The sequence below is a fragment of the Anabas testudineus genome, chromosome 4, assembly GCF_900324465.2.
Source record: "Anabas testudineus chromosome 4, fAnaTes1.2, whole genome shotgun sequence".
Taxonomy (NCBI): domain Eukaryota; kingdom Metazoa; phylum Chordata; class Actinopteri; order Anabantiformes; family Anabantidae; genus Anabas; species Anabas testudineus.
In genome coordinates this window covers 16,405,277-16,424,075 of record NC_046613.1, presented here as the reverse complement: position 1 = coordinate 16,424,075, position 18,799 = coordinate 16,405,277, and the positions used below count along the sequence as shown (strand labels likewise).

The window sequence follows — 18,799 nt, the reverse complement described above, 5'->3', positions numbered from 1 at the left end:
GCTTTAACCTTTATCTACAAATGCCATCTGTTGTTTCCACAGTCTTCCCCCAAACTTAACTTCCTCATTCATTATTTTCTGTCTGTTTTGTCATAATGAGACTTGCTCAGTGCCACACAGGTCCCTACTGTGCCAGTGTAGAATATAATTGATGAGCTTTTGCTTGGCCCCTTTTTTGCTAGAAGATATTTTTTTATGTCTAGTTTTCAAGTTTATTTTGGAACACTGCTACACTTAGTTTACACTGTCTTGTGTATCCTCCACACACCACCAAGGAATAAGACTAAGGAATAACACAAGGAATAACACCAAATATTTAAATTGGACAGCAGCTTCTCCAAGAGCTAAAGCAATTAATCATCCATAGATGAGAAAGAAGATAAGGTGGATTTTATGCACAGTAACACAGCAATTGGGAACAAATAAGGTATTAAAACATCACTTGAAGGTTGTTTTGGTTGTTGATATGCTGTTCACATCTCTATCACTGACAACCAATGTGTCACATTATGTTAAGAATCAGGTAGAAGCTTAATTCTCTCTTTGACTTCATGGTAGGATATGTGCACTTGTATGTATAATTGCTTTATGATTGTATTGCTCATACACTGATTCTGAAGATATTGTTGTTGTGCCAACATATAGCATAGTATAAGCAGTAATATCTTGTAAGACTGGCTGTCCACTTAGTGACTGTAAGTGCGTTTTAGCTGAGAAATGAATTCGCTGTGTGACGCTGCATTAGCGTAATGCTTAATTTCCACTATCTCTGATCTAGTAACCAAGCAGCAATCCAACCCCATTTAATAACACACTGCCAGGACCTTTCCTATTTGCCTTCATTTAGCTTGTCCAAACACTGTAAAACATTATCCCACAGCCACACAAACAAACTAATGCACACACATCCTGTTATCAGTAACCAAATTGACCCTGAGTGTTCCCATTGTAAAATGATCAATTCTAGGCCGAATTTAAAAAAGACCAAGGGACCAGTGGACATACTCAAAGGCATCTTTTCTTTTATGCCTCCTCCTCTCTGCTAAGCAATTTGAGGAGATTGATTTGGATCTGCTGCAGGCCTGATAAGATAAAATGACAACAAGAGGAACTCATCTTGTTTACTAGACCACAGACCCACAGTCTCTAATCATACTGATTGACACCAGGCTGTTGAGTGGGAGGACGAGGTTTGTGTAGTACCACATTCTCATACTAGCATTTGATTGTTCTTGACAGTGGAATGATGCAAACTTTAAAATATGACAACACACAACTTCTGTAAGCCCTTCTAAGTCAAAGTCATTAATTATAATTATGATAACAAATATTCCTTTTTACACAAAGCTCAAAAACCTAGTATACAGCGCTATTCAACCAGAGGTTGGGAGGCTGACTGAAAGCTATTTTCTTTTTGCTGTTGAAAAGCTGAAATGTTGACCGTGACCATATTTCAATGTGGATTTTGCAGTCTCTTGACACAGATTCACAGGAAGAATCAGCGCTGAAGTGCTCGAAATGCATGTATGGATCACACTCTAGGGTGTAATGACTTTGACTCTTGAGATCATAAAGCAAAAGTTGTTGAGCTTCACAATTAGTGTGTCTAAAGGCTGATGGAGAGGCTAGGATTTTTCCATGGCAGTTTTATTTATCCCGAATTTATATAAGCTGACGTTTTTCAAAGTTTTAACCTTGGAGTTTACGTCAGTATAGAAAGTCAGACGTCGTCTCTAATTGTTTTAGCAGACACTATGCTGCAAGGGGAGCTGTAGCATAATGTCTGAGTGAGAGATGCAATACCCTGTAAAGCCTAATGTGAAGGATCAGCTCATGAAATGTCAGATGAAAGTTAGAGGGAGGAAAAAAGGCTTCTGTTTTAACTGGTAAAGCAATAGCAGTGATTAGAGGGCAAAAAGGAGAAGAAGGGGGGGAGAAGCAATGAGAAGGAGATACTCTACACCTCTCAAAGACAAGGTCAGTCTCATTAGAGCAGACCTGAGTGTCGTTTGTGATGAGGCTTTTTCCTCTGTAATATCAAATGATGTCATGTTTATACCCTTTAGGTCAGCTGAGCACATACAATATACTACTTCACATTTATACATTTGCACATATCCATACTGTGGAGCTGCCAAGTGCAGCTTCTGTCCTTCACCGCTGGCCGGTGAACAGCTTAACTGGAGACTAAGGGATCAAATGGAGTCTCTAGGTGACTATAATAGGAGAAAATGTTGCTGTGAACTGGCCAGTTTATAATTATGAGACTTTGTCTATAACCTCTAGAGAAGCTGATTACATTCATAAATCTTGCATTGATTTCTCAGGAGGCTAGAAGATGCTGCTTCATGGTTGATATCCTGTTTTTATTATACAGCTACATCGGTGAATTTGAATTTTCATCCAGGGAAATAAGCAAATGCTATTTGGATTTAATACAGATCATTGGTGAATAAAGAGAGATGAAAATCCACCATTAAAGCCCAATTTAGCATTGCACAAAAGAGGTTCAAATACAAACCACAGCATCTTACAAAACACAGAGCGGGATACATTCGCCTCAGTGTAATGTCCAGTGTAGCTAAATGTGTAAGTAACATAAACCAAGAGATACTTCAAACACTTCATCACCATTACAGTAAAGGATTTCTGAAAAAACAGAATTAGGAAACCATAAGAATAACACACTGAATTTATCCTGCTGCAATATGATCTGAATTTAGGCGACTACAGTGATAACTTTACCGTAAAACCTTTAAAGAGGCATGGGAGTGGAGGACTCCATTGATTATTTATGACAATCCCCAAATCTTTTTTAGAGACTTCCATCAGATGAAGTAAAAGCAGAACACCATAAACTGAACAATTTACCTTCTGCACAGCAGTCCCCCTGGATCTCCTCTGGACCATAGAAACACACACACACACACACACACACGCACATACGCACAGTGAGCTGACATCAGCTCAGCGGTGATGTAACACCGAATTCCAGTCTGCTTTCAGAATTACAGCTCTCCTGTCCAGCCCCAAAGCCTCCATGCTGGGGCAGATGTCTAAAAATTGAATCTGTCAGGTAACTTTACAGCAACGCAGCTGGACATGGAAAAGCACTAAACTTTACCTCTCTCTGGTCTCTTTTGGCGGTCACCCTAAGAACTGTAAAGTAAAAGAAAAGTGTGAGAGATTTCAGGTTTTCTGTAAGATATAATTTAATTCCATTTTTTCCAGTATAGTCGACCGAGTTGAGGGTAACAGCTTTCAAAAGACTCCTGGTCAAAGTTTACCTGAACCATTTCATTAACCAAATCCTGATTTTTTTTTCCAGCACAGCTGATCAACCACCAGTCAAACAGGTTAATATATTTTCTCTGTTAAACTCACACACTACTGCAATTTAAATTTAGAAACTTCAGGAATAATGTTGGAAACATTAAATAATCGCTTTCCTCTGTTTTTTCTTCAACTCACTTGGAGAGATGGCCTGGCAGCCTGCCTTATTGCAAAGATAAAAATGGCCTCACACACACACACACACACACACACACACACACGCGCTCATGCCCATGTACACTTTTAAATGCACAAAATACCAACTGTGAGGTCTGGCATCAGTTGTGGGAATGGAGCTTTTAAGCAGCATACCTTATTCCTCAATATGGTCCAAACCCAAACTAGCAATTACACAGAAACCTCAAAGCTAACCTTAGAACCCTATCTGGGGACTGGATCGTGGCTCCCAGCCAGTATGGACCTACCCTTGAGATATGCCTGCACTTCAAAACCTTCTATCGTGTTTGAAAAAAAAAAAGGCCCTCTGGGCTGAAACTGTTCCAGTTGTGAATAGTAATAAAAGGGTTTTTGATTTTACTGTGTAGTTTGGTTTAAAGAGAACACATTACTTATTGTATTAAAAATATATGATAGACATTTACCTGGTGTTCTGACTAAATTCTTGTGAGAATACAGAGAGAATTTCATTTGACAGTGATACGCAATACATAATTCCTCATTAATTCTGAAGGTTAAGTGTTTTCTTACACTTTGTCTGAGTAAGCCTGTTCTTTATAGCATCCTACAGTATATTCACACTGTATGAGATCTCATTGAGGTACCTTAAATCTGGATTTTCAACAAATCAGATCATGCTGCTGAAGATTATCTGCAGAGCATTTCAGGGTTTTGACAGAAGATGGTTTAGGATCTCAGAGAGAAGAATCTGTGATTAATATTGCTGGCTTTGGTACCGTCATGGTTCAGAATCAGTATTTTTACCAAATACATTTTACTGCATGTTGTTGAGAAGGAGATACTAAACTCTGAATGTGCAAGTGTCTTGCACTAAAAAAGACAACCTTGTTAACTAGTTAGGGTCATTTATTATATAAAAATATTTTAGGGATACAGTGAATTTATAATAGGTGAATTTTCCATCTATGGGTAGGTTATCAATAGCTCATTTAGGCCAACCCACCAGACACTGACCTGCAATGCTTTCTCCCAGCCATGGCCACAGGTGGAGGCATGTTTGCCCCTTCCTGAAGACACTGATCCATAAATATCTTTGGATTATTCTTAGTCTGGACTGTCACCTGGGATCAATTTGTCTGCAAAGCTCAACCTGGAGCTGTTTCTTCTCCCAGGCTCACAGGAGTGAACAAACTCAGATACCTTTTAAAATAAAGACCGCTTACAGGTCTCAAGACAACAATGCTCCTGTGTTGAGGTCTCCAAGCAAAGAACAATGCCTAGGGATGTTTCCTGTCTTCTATAGATTCAGCCTTACTGTTTTTCTATCCAGACAGAAAATATATTTCTATATATACATTAAAACAAATACTATACATTAATCTAAAATATAGTCAGACTTTAGAAAACACAAAGAGTTACTCAGGACTCATATTAAAACTTAACATCCCCTTAACATGCTTGCTGCCTACCCATGCATACTGTCCTGCCACTGACATTAAGCATATCATACTGGCTGTGACTTCACTGAGACCCACAAGGACACAAAGCGCTTGGATGGGCTTTTCTTCCACCCTGCTGCTTCGGTTCGTCTTTGTTCATAAGATCAAGTGCAAGGTAAAAAAATAAGGACAGAGGAAGTCAGTTTGATGTCGACAAGTATTTTTTTCCAGATTTCTCTACTTCACATGGATGTATGTCTTTGTGTGTGATGCAGTGACACTGAAATGAAGTGTGAAGCCAGCGTTTGAGTATTCTGTGGCTGAGAGCTTGACAGTGCCTCGTCGCTATTATAACACTACACACACACAGCAACATGGCTGCATATGCAACATAGCAACATCTGATAGCAGGCATAAGCACCCCCACTCTTGTACCCACCTACACACATGCACATCACCCTGCCTACTGGAGTGTTACCATGGAAACGGAGCCTGCCCAATAGTGGTTGTGATGAAGGCAGCAGAAGAGAAGGAGACTTACAGAAAGGAAGTGTAATCATATCTATTCATACAAGAGTTGACGAAGCTCACAGGAAAACTGAGCAAACAGTCAGTCATTGTTAGATGTTCAGCAGCATACTTTTACGTTCAACCTGTGTAGGGGGGGTGATATGGCTTTAATTTTGAGAAGTAATCAACATCAATAATAAATCCTGAATAATCAGTTGCTCTATTGAGAGCTGCTGCAAGGTTTCTGTACATATTGTATCTGCCAGGTGCTTTTTAACATGTGCCTTCCTCCAGTATGGGTCCTTAGCCAAGATCTCCTTACGCTTACCCTGCCTTTGTCTTGTACACATGTTGCACATGTTAAGAGTTCAAATAACTTGCTAAACACATATTCCAGATAGAACTGAATAAAATCACTACATTTAATGTATTGTATATAGTATTGTAATAGTGTGTAATAGTAAATATTTCCCTGCTGTTCAACATGATTTTCCTATATACATCTGATTAATTTATTTAATAAATGGCGACATAAAAAATGTCCATATGTTTTACATTATCCAGTATGTGGTGTGTGAAATCTAACATCTGCTCTTCCTCCTTTAGTATAAATGTTTTGTTAAATGTGTGTTTTTAATTAGTTGTATGATCAACAAAGCTTTATTAACGCTTTCAACGATCCACTCATCAATACAATAAAGTTTGCTCATCTTGCATCTTGCAAATACACTCAGTGCTTGTCTGTTCTCAATACTACTGCAGTGATGCCCTATGAGAGAGACAAATAACAATCATTGGTCCGGTAAGGCCGCTCGGTGTCGAGCAGATCTAGCAGCTTGAATGTAGATAGAGTGTAATTGAAAGGAAGTGTTCATGTTGACTGAAGCCACTCAGAAAACAAGTGTTTCCATAGGTTAACCATAAAGTCTCTAGACAGGCTCTGCTGCAGAGGTACAAGGAGCAGTACTGTGCAACTCTACAGTGTCCAATGAATTCAATTCTAATATATAATCTGAATATTCAGTTAAATATTCGCCTGAACACAGCTCCACATGAAGAAACTGACACACTTTATTATATAGGGAGATTTTACAACACCTATTATTTGAATTGTCCTTGCGAACTTTGCAAGTGAGTTCTCCCTCCTCCATCACCACACACAAAGCTGACACGATCTGACACTCTGACACGGACACAGTCAAGAACTAATATAACCAAACCTAGCAATTAAAGCCTTTTGATAATGACTTTTAGCTATTATCGTGCTCACAGCGGTGCTGCATGTGGGCTGTAACACGGTACAGTAATATTTTCAGACCCTCAACCCACCTCCACATCTCTTTCTCTTTCTCTGTGTGCACTACAGGTGGAGGAGAGCGTCAGCAATACAGAATGTGTGTAGGCAAGGGAGTGGGCGGTAACTGCGATTTTGGATCCTGCATTTTCACATGTGGGAATCCATCACATGGCTGAAGACAGAAGGATGAGTGGGCAGGATAGTGACAGAAAGAAACAGAGGGACAGGAAAAATAACAATACAATGCCAAGACAGTGAAAATGCGATTAAATGTTCTCAGTTGTGACATGTGTCAGACAGGACATCAGCAGCATCTGACTCTGCTACTGACTGACCCACTAAAACTCCTTCTAACATCCTCTAAAGTTGCTTATTCTGGAAATTCTTACTCCTGAGACAAACTGCTGAGTCATTAAGATGCTTACCTAAAATGCCATGAAGCAGCACATAATGACATCGTTGGTGCGCTTATCCAGAGCAGCTCACAGTTACAACTGCAGGTAGGAAAAAAACCCATCTCAAGCAACCTTCTCTAACTCTTCCAGAAGATATGGAGTCAGAAATAATGGCAAAATCCCACCCTGTAAGCAGCTGATATCAATATTGATATGTTTTGTTTTCACAAGTATTATTAAAACTGTTTAAAAATAGGATTATATGTCCATGACATCACCCAGCCTTATAAATACTCACAGCTTAATGCTGCACTGAAAGATTTCATGCAATGGGCTCTGAATAAAGACCTATTTAATACAGAGTCTTGGTAAATAGCAGAAATCCACAGATAGAAGCCAGCAGAAATAAAGTGTAGGTGGAAAGTAAGGGAGGGTGGAAGGGTAAATAGGAAAGTTTGGAGAAAATTATCATTATGAAGAAAGAATAAGAATGAGATGGAGAGGAGAATGATGGAGAAGTATGTGGAGAAAACTGAAGGAATATGGGGATATATGATGTAAACGATGTGGATGAATCAGTTAAAGAAGTAATAAGAAAGAGAAGGGATGACAAGTGTGGAATGAGAGAAAGATAGAAGGGAAAGACAGAACGGTGTGAGGGTGATGGGAAAGTGCTAAAAATGAAACAAGGTGCGCAGGATCTGAGGTTGAAAGATAGGGCAGCGGTAAGCACATGGAGAAATAAAAAGGGCAGTTTCACACTCCTTTGGCAGCTCATTTTCACCTTCATCACAACCTGCCCAGCCACTCACACACAGAAACACACATTGTCGCTTCCTGAAAAACCATTAAGTTATGATCTGTGCTGCATTGAAATCAACTGCAAAATCCTTATTCAGGTCTGGAGTAGAAAATAAACACAAAACACTCCTTGTTCTTTGGCGCAAGCAGCGGAAGAAGAGTATTAATAAGCGAGAGAGCGTAGGCACACATAAACAAAATGAAAGTCAGCTATAACACCATATGTCACTTCAAATCCCACTAATCTAAATCTCACTTTGAGGCTTCATCTTCACAAAACAAAACGAAACGCAAACCCCAACAAAACTTAAATAACTTTCGAATTAGCATAGAAGGGAAATTAAAACCAGCAAGACTCTACAAACAGACTGCAGGCATGCTGTGTGCTAATTGTGTCTCAACTGCAATTCAGCGAAGCAATGAAACCTCCCACAGAGAAGTTGCCCCCAAATAATGAGGATTCCTTATTCTCACTCAATAGGCTGACTGCAAAGTCATCTCTGTGGTGAGCTCGAATGCAGAGAGGTAGAGATGAATTATAAGGATTTAATTATAAGGACACACGCAGGACAGCAGGTGCCTCAAGGTATGAGTCAGTTTGAAACCCCAGACACCCGTGTAAAATTCTGGAGGTGAAGTGTAGTACCATCCCTTCTCGCAGATTGATTTTGTTTGATTAAAAGAATCTCACTTACCATTTGTAGGGGCCTCTTCCGAAGGTCCCTTTCAGTGACTAGTCTCTCCTGGTCTGTGACATAGAGTCCACGCTGAGCCAGCGCCTGGATGACGGCATCATGGCCCAGCAGAGGCTTGGCGGCGTCGCTCTTCAGAATCAAGCTGCCGGCCCGGCAGTAGAGGTCTGCAGACAGCAGGAGACTTGCCACAGGAGGCTTCAGATGTTCCTGTTCATACTGGTCCGTGTAGAATGGGTCCTTCAAGTCTGCTGGGATGCTGTCTGTATGATGGAAGGGAGAAAGTAGGGTTTAGAATAAGAGACTCCATTACCTTCCTGGGTGAACACCACTACCATTATATTTAAATTAGGTTTATTATACATTTGCACTGTAGTTATTGTGAATGTGCTCTCTGGAAACTGTTAAACATATAAAACACTGGGAAAGAAATTGATTTGAGTTAGAAATAAGACAAATTCATGCTAGTATGAGATGAAGAAAGCAGAAATGGGAGAAACATTTTCAACTCATGTTCCAAATGATGTACAGTATATGACAGTATTACATTATATATAACAGCTTTTCCTGTTATTTTTTTTAGCAAGACTATGATTTGAAAAAGAGAAAAATGTTGAAAAAGTTCGAAACAAGCTGATGAACAGTGGTGGCATCATTATTTCAAATCTGCAAAGCAGTTTGGCGTAATTGATGCCCCCCCCCCCCTCTCAGTACAGAGATTCTCCGTCATAACTTCACTTCGACAGGTCTTCTTCAGTTTTCACCGCCATGCTTTGATAATATCTTGGCATGGATGTGTCTGAATAGAAGTCGGCGTTGCTATAGCAACTGCAGGAGGAGTGGAACCCGATCGATTCATCTAGTCTACATCTCTGCAGCTTCCAGATCCCTGGGAACACCCCTCTCACCGCTTGCCTCTTTAAAGAGAGAACCTGTGTGTGTGTGTGTGTGTGTGTTTGTGTGAAGGTCTGCAAGACGATAGTCAACAAATAAATAAAAATCGCTGCATTTTTTATATTTCTCTTGTTCCTTTCCTTGTTAGTGTTTGCTGGGTACAATGCTTCAAAAGAGAAAGTATGGCTATGGTACAAACAATATCAGTTAACACTAAGACAGAGTCCCTCTTTTTTCCTGATGAAACCAAATAACCGTGATTAATTCCTTTCAAGAGAGACGTTACTGTTGTGTTAAATCATTAAAATACATCTGCACACACTCCAGGTGCAGAGCTTGTCACTTTGTCAGCAGCAGGAGAATAGATTTAAATTCAGAATAAGTACCTGTGTGTGTATGCAGAGAGAAACATGGCATGTGGTGAACCACGATGACAGCTTTACCATCGCCGCTGCCCATCCTCCAACACACACACAGCAGTCATAAATCGCCTGATCAGTAAAGTCATCTACACATTAACTATCAGCAGCAGCTCGTTTGTGGCAGTATTTAATATTATTTGATAGTATTTTCTCAGAGCAGATGATTTTCTTTATAGGTTACATCTTGCATGTACTTAACTGCATATTGTTGATGCACTCCTCCACTGGTCTAATGAGGCAGATGCAAGTGAAGTATTCAGAGCACTGCAGGCTGGGATCTGCAGATGAACCCATGCACTCTCTCTCTCTCTCTCTCTCTCTCTCTCTCTCTCTCTCTCTCTCTCTCTCTCTCTCTCTCTCGAGGGCTGTATTTTTGGAATCAGCCCATTTCATTCACTGCTGATTGAAAATACACTGAGGATCTGCAAGAGATTTCATGTTTGCTAGGCTATACTACACAGTGGCAAGCTTTAATATTGTCTCTGCCTAGAGCTGGAGAATGCCGTTTTTGTCAGCTCTATTCATATAAGCTGGTGATTTTATTGCTGATGTGATGTATTTAAGGCCAAATGAACATACAGTAACACATAAACAAACAGAACTATAATAACTAGAAAATGGACCTCGATAATCAATAAAATAAATGGAAAAGATGCAAGAGCCAATAATAAAATTACTTTATGGAGACAATTACTAATTCTAATTGTGAATGTTATTTAGGTCCACCTAATTAGATGTTATTCTGCAGTAGCGCTGTGTTATATTTGATCTATTACATATTTCTTCCTTTCAGAGATGTGGCTACACTGGTACAATTAATCTGATGATCAGAAGTCTGTTTGTGATTGAAATGCTGTTTTGCCACCCACTCTATAATCATACGTGAAGACACTGTTTGCCACAGGGGCCACATGTGGGCAACACTGTTTTTGAGAAAACATTTGTCAGAATAACATTAACAAACTCTGAAATCAAACGATGAGTAAGTTCTCAAAATGATTCTAAGAGCCACAGATTACTGAATATTTTATAGCTCCCTTCTTCAATTCCAATGCCTCATTCATACTGCAGGCTGTCACTGGTGCTAAAAATTGGTTTCACATACATGTATAATGAACCTTTAGGAACAGGTAATGGCAGATAATATGCAATAGTGTGGCTCTTATGATCCATGATCTGATACTGTATATACAAACCTTATTAAATGTTAAAGTGTACATTAGCATGAGTGTGACAAATAAAATTAGAGATGCACTGAGAAAACTGGTTCATATTTTAACTGTACCATTATCCTAAATCCTACACAAGAATTTGTAGTAGGGCACTAACAACTTACTTACACAAGTTAATGGGAACTCATGTAAGTTGAAATAATTACTAAGCCTGTGATGAAATACTTTGCAATAGGTACCATTTGTTTTTCTTTGGACAGGAGCTGTGCACTACTGCTGCAAATAAAGCTCTCTGGCTTTGTGCAGCAGGTGGCTGATCATTTGTGATCATACAAGTTTTTCCACATTTCTCAACCACAAGGGACTGATCTGCCTCTCTGTTCAGGGATGTCAACTTATTAGCCCTTTTGTGACCTATACGTTGCCAAGATTAAGAGACTCCTCTGTCCACAAAGAACATCAACAACATGTTTGTGTCATGTTGTGTAGACCACCATAGTTCAAAGTCACCATGAGCTGAGGGTGACTCTGGCAGAGATGTTGAGATGAGTTACTTTACTGACTGTACAATAGAGGGTGAAAACAGTTATGCATTACACAAAACACTGTTGTTTTTAACATACTGTATGTGGCCTAAATTCATCTATACATGCCAGTGTGTGACCACATCCACCATCTATCCATCTACCCATACATGTAAGTTCAAATTAATACAATTAATTTGATTTATGCAGTAACTTGATGCTTCCTTGGGTTGAGTGACAAAATGTGGCAGTTAAAACAATATTGCTTTGCAGTATTATTTAATTAAAAACAACAACAACTAGGTTATTTAGAATATACCATTTGAGCAAGACTAAATAGCCATTCTGTTATTATTGCATTGAGGGAGATGTGAATGACCAACATTAACAGTAGTTCTTGATTATTGATTGTAGGTGTTGATTAAGTTTAACAATAAATTAAACACCAAAAATAAATAAAGTGATCCACACATATTTTAACAGCAGAATAATGAACCTATTCACATAACATCATGACAATATCATGCCATACAAAGATGATATTTTCTAAATGTACTGAATAAAAACAATAAAATGTATATATACAATATATAAATATGGTATATAAATATATACTTAAGCCATGCATGTGATGGCTTAAGTGATTGCATGTGTCCTTATTGCTACATGGTCTTGGATGCAGCACCCTGAATGTGTCCTAATTTGGGACAGCCTCATACTTCCAAATACTTCCACCCCATTAACTAGGACAACATATTTATTAGTCACTGGCATTCAGTAGAGATAAATGGTTTTAACTTTTAAATGGAAACCAATGATTATTGCTGAGTCCAATAATCCATCATCTTTCTACAGTATGGACAAGATCTAGTTTTGTATTTGTTTTATTATTTACAAGAAGCATATTATTGAGTAATTGCAGTATATCCTTTAATAATAATAATAATAATAATAATAATAATAATAATAATAATAATTCACATATCCATGCAGCGTGCAGGTGACTAAAGCACAGTAACGCACATACCTGTCCCATATGCTTTGGCCACCAGCCATGTGAGGCTGCAACAGATTTTGGCTCGGGAGAAGTCATAGTGCTCAAAAGACTTTATCGCTGGAGCGACGAAGCTCTTCTTCAAATCCTTGACGTCCTGAACTTCACCCATGTTCACCCCCCTGGATCGTTACTGTTAAACCCTGGGATGCATCCCAATACTGGAGGTCGCAAATAGAAAAAACAAAAAAACAAAAACAAAAACAATAAAAGGCTGCAAATGGAAGAGGCGCAGTGTCTTTCTGCAGGTAATTCAAAGGTTCTTTCAGTCATAAAATGCGAGGCAGATGTTTCTCTCGCCTCCTTCACTCTCGCTGCCACAATGAATCGCTAGTGGCTCCGTTCTTCATCCATTCTCCTCTCTACCAGTTGAAATGGGCTCCGTCGGACCAGACTGGGATTCCTTGGATTTCAGCAGAAAAACTGCTCCTCGCCCGGAGCGAAAACACAGATGTTTCCATTGTCTGGGTTCGGCGGGGCTCTCCCTGTCATGTCCACGTATTATCGGACAGATAACCTACGTGTTTTGCCTCCTCACCTCTGCTCGATCCCTCTGTACGCTGGTGCGGTTTTCCTGCCGCACTGTGGCTCCCCAAGTCCTGCACCTTTGTTACGCAATACGCATGCGCACAGATTGCCTTCCCCTGCCTGCGGTCGGGAATATTTTGTATTATTTGTTGTAGTTCGTTTATTTGAACGACTTAAATGCGTCTTTTTCCAACACAAGATCAACCGCATGTCAGTGACTAGGTAAACAGACAGAACTACTGATTTAAAAATGTTTCATCAATATACACTGCTTTGCTACTCTATTGTATTTTTAGACTTACTACGTGTAATATAATCATCGCACGACAGCAGGCCAAGAAAAACTGAAACGCTCCCCATAAAGGCATTGAAAACAAATCTGAAGGTGCGTCGTTAATTACATTCATTGTTCTCAATTAGGGCTTTTTGTGTTCAGTATAATTATGTTGCATTAGACATACCTGTAAAGCCACACCCTACATCAACAACATCAAACATGATAGAAATTTAAAACATACTTTATTTCTATAAAGCCAACTTGTTATTTTTTTCCCCATTAAAACACGTCAGGAGATCAGTTAAAGGAAGATTGCAGGCATGTATTATTTCTATGAATCTACCAACCACATTTCCCGACATGCAAAGCGAAATTACGTCATAAGCGTGCGCCGCGGATTGTTTGGGACTGTTGAAGATTTCACTCGTAGGTGCAGGTATGTGTAGAGCTGTTTATTTATATAAACCATTCATCTAAGATACTTAGAGCAAGTATTTATGAGCGGTCACTTACCGTCGAATTATGTTTTGAGAAGTGTACATTCAAAATCACGTAAATGCGACACCTTTACACTTGCAATCAGGAGTTAACGTTCATTTTTACTTTGGATATAGAGAAGTTGCTGTTTGGTTACTAACAGCTTAAACATTATGTTAACTCAATGTTTATATCTGTATTCACAGGTTAATAATCTATAAAATGTTTATGCCCAGAGCCCTGAAAGTGAAGAGATCAGCTGAGGGCTCCGGGAAAGTTCTGAAGAAGAAAACCAAGGTTGGTCCAGAGGGGAAAGATGATGAATGTGGTTCAGAGACAGTTGTTGAGAAGAAGGAGGTCTATGAAGAAACCAAAACACAGGAGACTATAGAAGCAAGTGGAGACTCTGTAGGTTTGACACAGAACCCAGTGCAAGAAGATGGATGTGCGTTTGCATCTAGTGATTCAGAAGAAGAGGAACCAGTTAAATCCTATAAAAAGAGTCAGAGATGGCCAGAGCCAGGGGAGCCTGTCTGTGTGATGTGTGGTCGCTATGGGGAGTATATCTGTGACACCACTGACAATGATGTTTGCAGTCTTGAATGTAAAGCTAAACATTTGGCTCAGATGGGACTGGGAACTGGGGAAGATGTATTTAAAGGTAAAGACAAAATTGGAGATGCAAGGACTCGACATCAACAGCTAGCTCTTGACACTGTTGGAGTGGGAGGGAATGAGGCCAGCTATAGCTACAGGGAAGATCCATTCATATCAAGCCTAACAGATGAACAGGTGCAGCGGATTAAACAAGAACTGGGAATCGAAACCCAGGCGAGTGATGTCAAGAGGCCTATTATTGAGTTTGAACACTGTGGTTTACCTGCCACGCTGAGTGGGAACCTGAAGAAGGCTGGTTATGAGGCACCCACGCCCATCCAGATGCAAATGGTGCCTGTTGGTCTCAGTGGCAGGGACGTGATTGCCAGTGCTGACACAGGCTCGGGGAAGACTGTGGCCTTCCTACTGCCGGTGGTAGTGAGAGCACTTGAGGTACAGTAGAGCAGCTGTTATGAAATATTATGTAATTATGAAATATTAAAGTCTCATGTTACTAAAGCTGATGCTCTTCATTATTCCACTTATACTGAATTTCATTAATGTATAGAAAACTAGGGGAAACCAATTTTTAAACTTTAAAAGATTTATTGATCACTTTAGCATATTGATTTTAAAAGGAATGTAAACCTGTGTGCATCATCATGATGACTGAAGTGGAAAATTAAGATAAAACAACATGTTTTGGGCAAATCTATTGCTCTGGAGGGAGAGCGGGTTGTCCACTAACTGCATTACCCTAGAGAAGCTGTCGTGTAACTGCCTTTAACCTCCCTGTACAAAGAGAAATGTCAAAAGAATCAACTTAAAGTTACTAAAACATTATTAGCACTGTTTAAACTTCCTTTTTTTTTTTTGTTCTTAGAAACCAGCAAACACTGTGTGCTGTCCTCTGGCTCTGATCTTGACCCCCACCAGGGAGCTGGCCATTCAGATCGAGAGACAGGCCAAGGAACTGGTGTTAGGCCTCCCCAACATGAGAACAGCCCTGCTAGTGGGTGGCATGCCACTTCCCCCACAGCTCCATCGCCTCAAAAGCAGCATCAAAGTACAGTACAGTTGCTATTTTCGAATTCCTGTCAATCACAACATTTGTTTTCTATATTGACCTCCCACCTTATAGTACTTTGTTAATTTGTTTTAGATTGTCATAGCAACGCCTGGGCGACTCCTTGAGATCCTGAGGCAGAAAGCAGTGAAGCTGGACAAAGTGAAGGTTGTGGTTGTTGATGAGGTATGATGAACATGGTGCATTCCAGTTTTTCTCTGAGTTAAAAGACTTGCAACAAATTGTATTATTTAAGAACAGTACTGGACATGATGATGAGCAAAATGAGGATTTTACATGACTATTTTGATTTAGGTATTGTTATATACCCAAACATACTAAAAACTGAGAGATTTTTAACAACAACAAAAACAAAACAAAACAGTGCAACAGGTATTTTGAAAAAAACCTTTACAGTGCCTCTGTAAGTTGGGTTACACATTGTTTAGCATGTAGAAATCGTACAGTTTTAAAATGGAGAAACACCTGAAACGCTAACTGTATGCAACATATCCTGAAGGTTGACACCATGTTGAAGATGGGCTTCCAGCAGCAGGTGCTGGAGGTTCTGGAGAATGTCCCCAAAGAACACCAGACTCTACTGGCATCAGCCACCATCCCAAAAGGGACAGAGGAGTTGGCTGCTCGGTTGGTCCAAGACCCTGTTCGTATTACTGTTGGAGAGAAGAACCAGCCCTGTGCAAATGTCAGACAGATCCTTCTTTGGATAGAGGAACCCTCCAAGAAGAAGAAGCTGTTTGAGATTCTAAATGTAGGTTATACATTTGTTTTGCACTTTGATCATAATTTTATAATAAGTGGTTAAAAAAAACGCACTATTTGGCTTTTGGCTTTTGTCAGCAAGTCTACTTCTCAATGAAAGTCTTTATAGAGAGAGAAAATTCAAGTGTAATGGCTGCTTTAGAATCAGGAAGTTCTTTGGTAGGGAAAAACACTATGAACCTTAATTTGTAGTGGACTTATCACACTCTTGACATGCACTGGTTTGGCATTATGTTCATTTGGCTGTTTAAAGGTGGGAATTCCTTAAGCTGCAAAGACCATATTTAGACAGTCATTACTGCAGCCTTGGGCCCCGTTTCGAGGAAATGGGTGGGCCCTCAGCCATGGAACCACTCCAAGAATACCAGCAATGAATTATAGCATTTTATACAGACCAGAGTTGTTTTTCTGGAAAGTAGATGTTTTAGCAGTGATTTTTTTTAAATTGTTATTTTAAATTGTATTTCTTTGTGACTTTCCAGGACAGTAAGCTGTACCAGCCTCCAGTGGTGGTGTTTGTAGACTGTAAACTGGGGGCTGATCTACTGTGTGAAGCGGTCGCCAAGGTGACAGGCCTCAATACAGTGGCAGTCCACTCCGACAAGAGTCAGTTGGAACGCAACCGCATCCTCAGGGTGAGGCCAGTCGCAGCCAGAACATGTGCCGTCGAGTGAATAAGCAGCAGTTTGGTGTTTGGCTTCTGAATTACTTGTAGCTGAAAGAGATAAGACACAGAAAGACAAATAGACCAATATGCCAGACTAACGCTACCACAGTTAGTCCTGAAAACACAGCACCTAAAATAAAATAAACTAAGAAAGTGAACACAAAACACAAGGATTAGCAGCTCAGCATGATCCAGATTAAATTATCAATATCAACATCAGATCCCCCTATTGGTCCAAAACAAAAAATAATTTAACATGTTTAATATTCCTTGTTCCCTTAACGTTGCTTCATGGCACTGCTGCATATGTTCTGTCTCTGCTTACTTCAGCATCACATTGTATTTACATTGGCATTTTTGATAAGCACCATAATGTGAAATGAAAATATACTAGTTGTTTTGTGTATCATATAAATGTACATAATATATTTTTTTATCCTGGGAAACTTTGGAATTTCCAATAAAGTGTAAAATAATAAGGGTTGCTGGTTTGTAAAAAATGAGTCTATAAAGTCTATAGGATAACTCACAACTATTTACAGTCCATGTAGAGTATTTAACAATGCTACACATTGCTGATTGTGTAATATTTGCTTATTGTGCCATCAGGGTCTTCTGGATGGAGAGTTTGAAGTAGTGATCAGTACGGGAGTGTTAGGCAGAGGACTGGACCTTGTCAACGTCAGACTGGTGGTGAACTTTGACATGCCAAACACCATGGATGAATATGTCCATCAGGTTAGTGATAGCTAATGGGAGAAAGTGATTATCTTCAAGGGGTACTTGTGTACACTTGTTTGTTTTTAAAACTGTTAAAACAAACTGTGTGCATATACAGTGAGGCCCCCGTCCATGGTATTTTTCTAATGCAATTCTAAGTAGGTAATATAAATATGTAAGGTCTGTTATAAATAAATGCACCATCTTGTAAGTCAAATTTTAATATGTAAATGTCCTAATAAAGAATTTAAATAATGCCGTACTACTTTTTCCAATTTATTCTCTCTCATCCAGGTGGGCAGAGCAGGTCGGCTGGGACACAGGGGAACAGCCATCACCTTCCTCAACAACAACAACAAACGACTATTTTTGGAGGTGGTGAACCGGGTCAAACCTACAGGATCCATCATACCACCCCAGCTTCTCAATTCACCCCACCTCCACGAACAGCAGAGGAGAGAAAGACAAAAAGCAAAGCTGGGGCCTGATGATACACTGGTCACCAAGAACAACCTCATAGACATCATACGAAAACACAACCGCAACAAGAAGTAGCATCATTTTCATCATTCCTGCAATTGTGCTATTGAATACATGTTAAATGTTTAGTTTGTATATTGTTTATGAGTAAAAAGTAAAAAGTAATTTTGATGTGTGTTGTATGTCTCATTATTAATGTCAGTCTCTGCAATAGGAACCATAGGTTCAAGGGTTTCGGGATATTCTGGGCTGGAGCCAACAAACAGTTTGAAGTAGTTGTTTAAACTTCTTGTCATAAACTCAGTCAAATGACTCAGAGTTTGTGTTTGTTTAAACTGTCGCCTTTGCGTCATTTCTAACGGCATAATGCTAATTTTAGAAGGGGAAACCATCAGCAGCCCCATGTAGGGCTCTTCATCCTGACTTGGATCGGGTTCCCCCCTGCGTCAGTCAGCTGGAACTGCGTGCCTCAACCAGGAAGTGACGTAGCCAGTTCCGAGATATTCAACCAATCAGCTGCGACTGGCGTGGAC

At 39.7% G+C, this 18,799-nt stretch overlaps 2 protein-coding genes across 4 annotated transcripts in view; one reads left to right on the top strand and one right to left on the bottom strand.

Moving 5' to 3' along the window:
* Window positions 1-13,262, bottom strand: part of camsap2a (calmodulin regulated spectrin-associated protein family, member 2a) — a 46,032-nt gene extending 32,770 nt beyond the window's left edge. For all 3 annotated transcript variants that reach the window (XM_026345712.1, XM_026345713.1, XM_026345714.1), the window contains exons 1-2: window positions 12,645-13,262; window positions 8,609-8,868 (exon numbers count right to left, since the gene is read on the bottom strand). In XM_026345712.1, coding sequence (XP_026201497.1) covers window positions 8,609-8,868; window positions 12,645-12,783 — 399 coding nt within the window. In that variant the 5' untranslated portion in view covers window positions 12,784-13,262. The remainder of the gene's footprint in view (window positions 1-8,608; window positions 8,869-12,644) is intronic.
* Window positions 13,263-13,872: 610 nt separating this feature from the next.
* On the top strand, window positions 13,873-18,437 carry ddx59 (DEAD (Asp-Glu-Ala-Asp) box polypeptide 59). The gene is made up of 8 exons (XM_026345990.1): window positions 13,873-13,912; window positions 14,160-15,003; window positions 15,434-15,616; window positions 15,713-15,802; window positions 16,137-16,388; window positions 16,882-17,034; window positions 17,676-17,804; window positions 18,081-18,437. Exons 2-8 carry the CDS (start codon window positions 14,176-14,178, stop codon window positions 18,339-18,341), a joined length of 1,896 nt encoding a protein of 631 aa, XP_026201775.1. The 5' UTR covers window positions 13,873-13,912; window positions 14,160-14,175; the 3' UTR covers window positions 18,342-18,437.
* The last annotated feature ends 362 nt before the right edge of the window (window positions 18,438-18,799 follow it).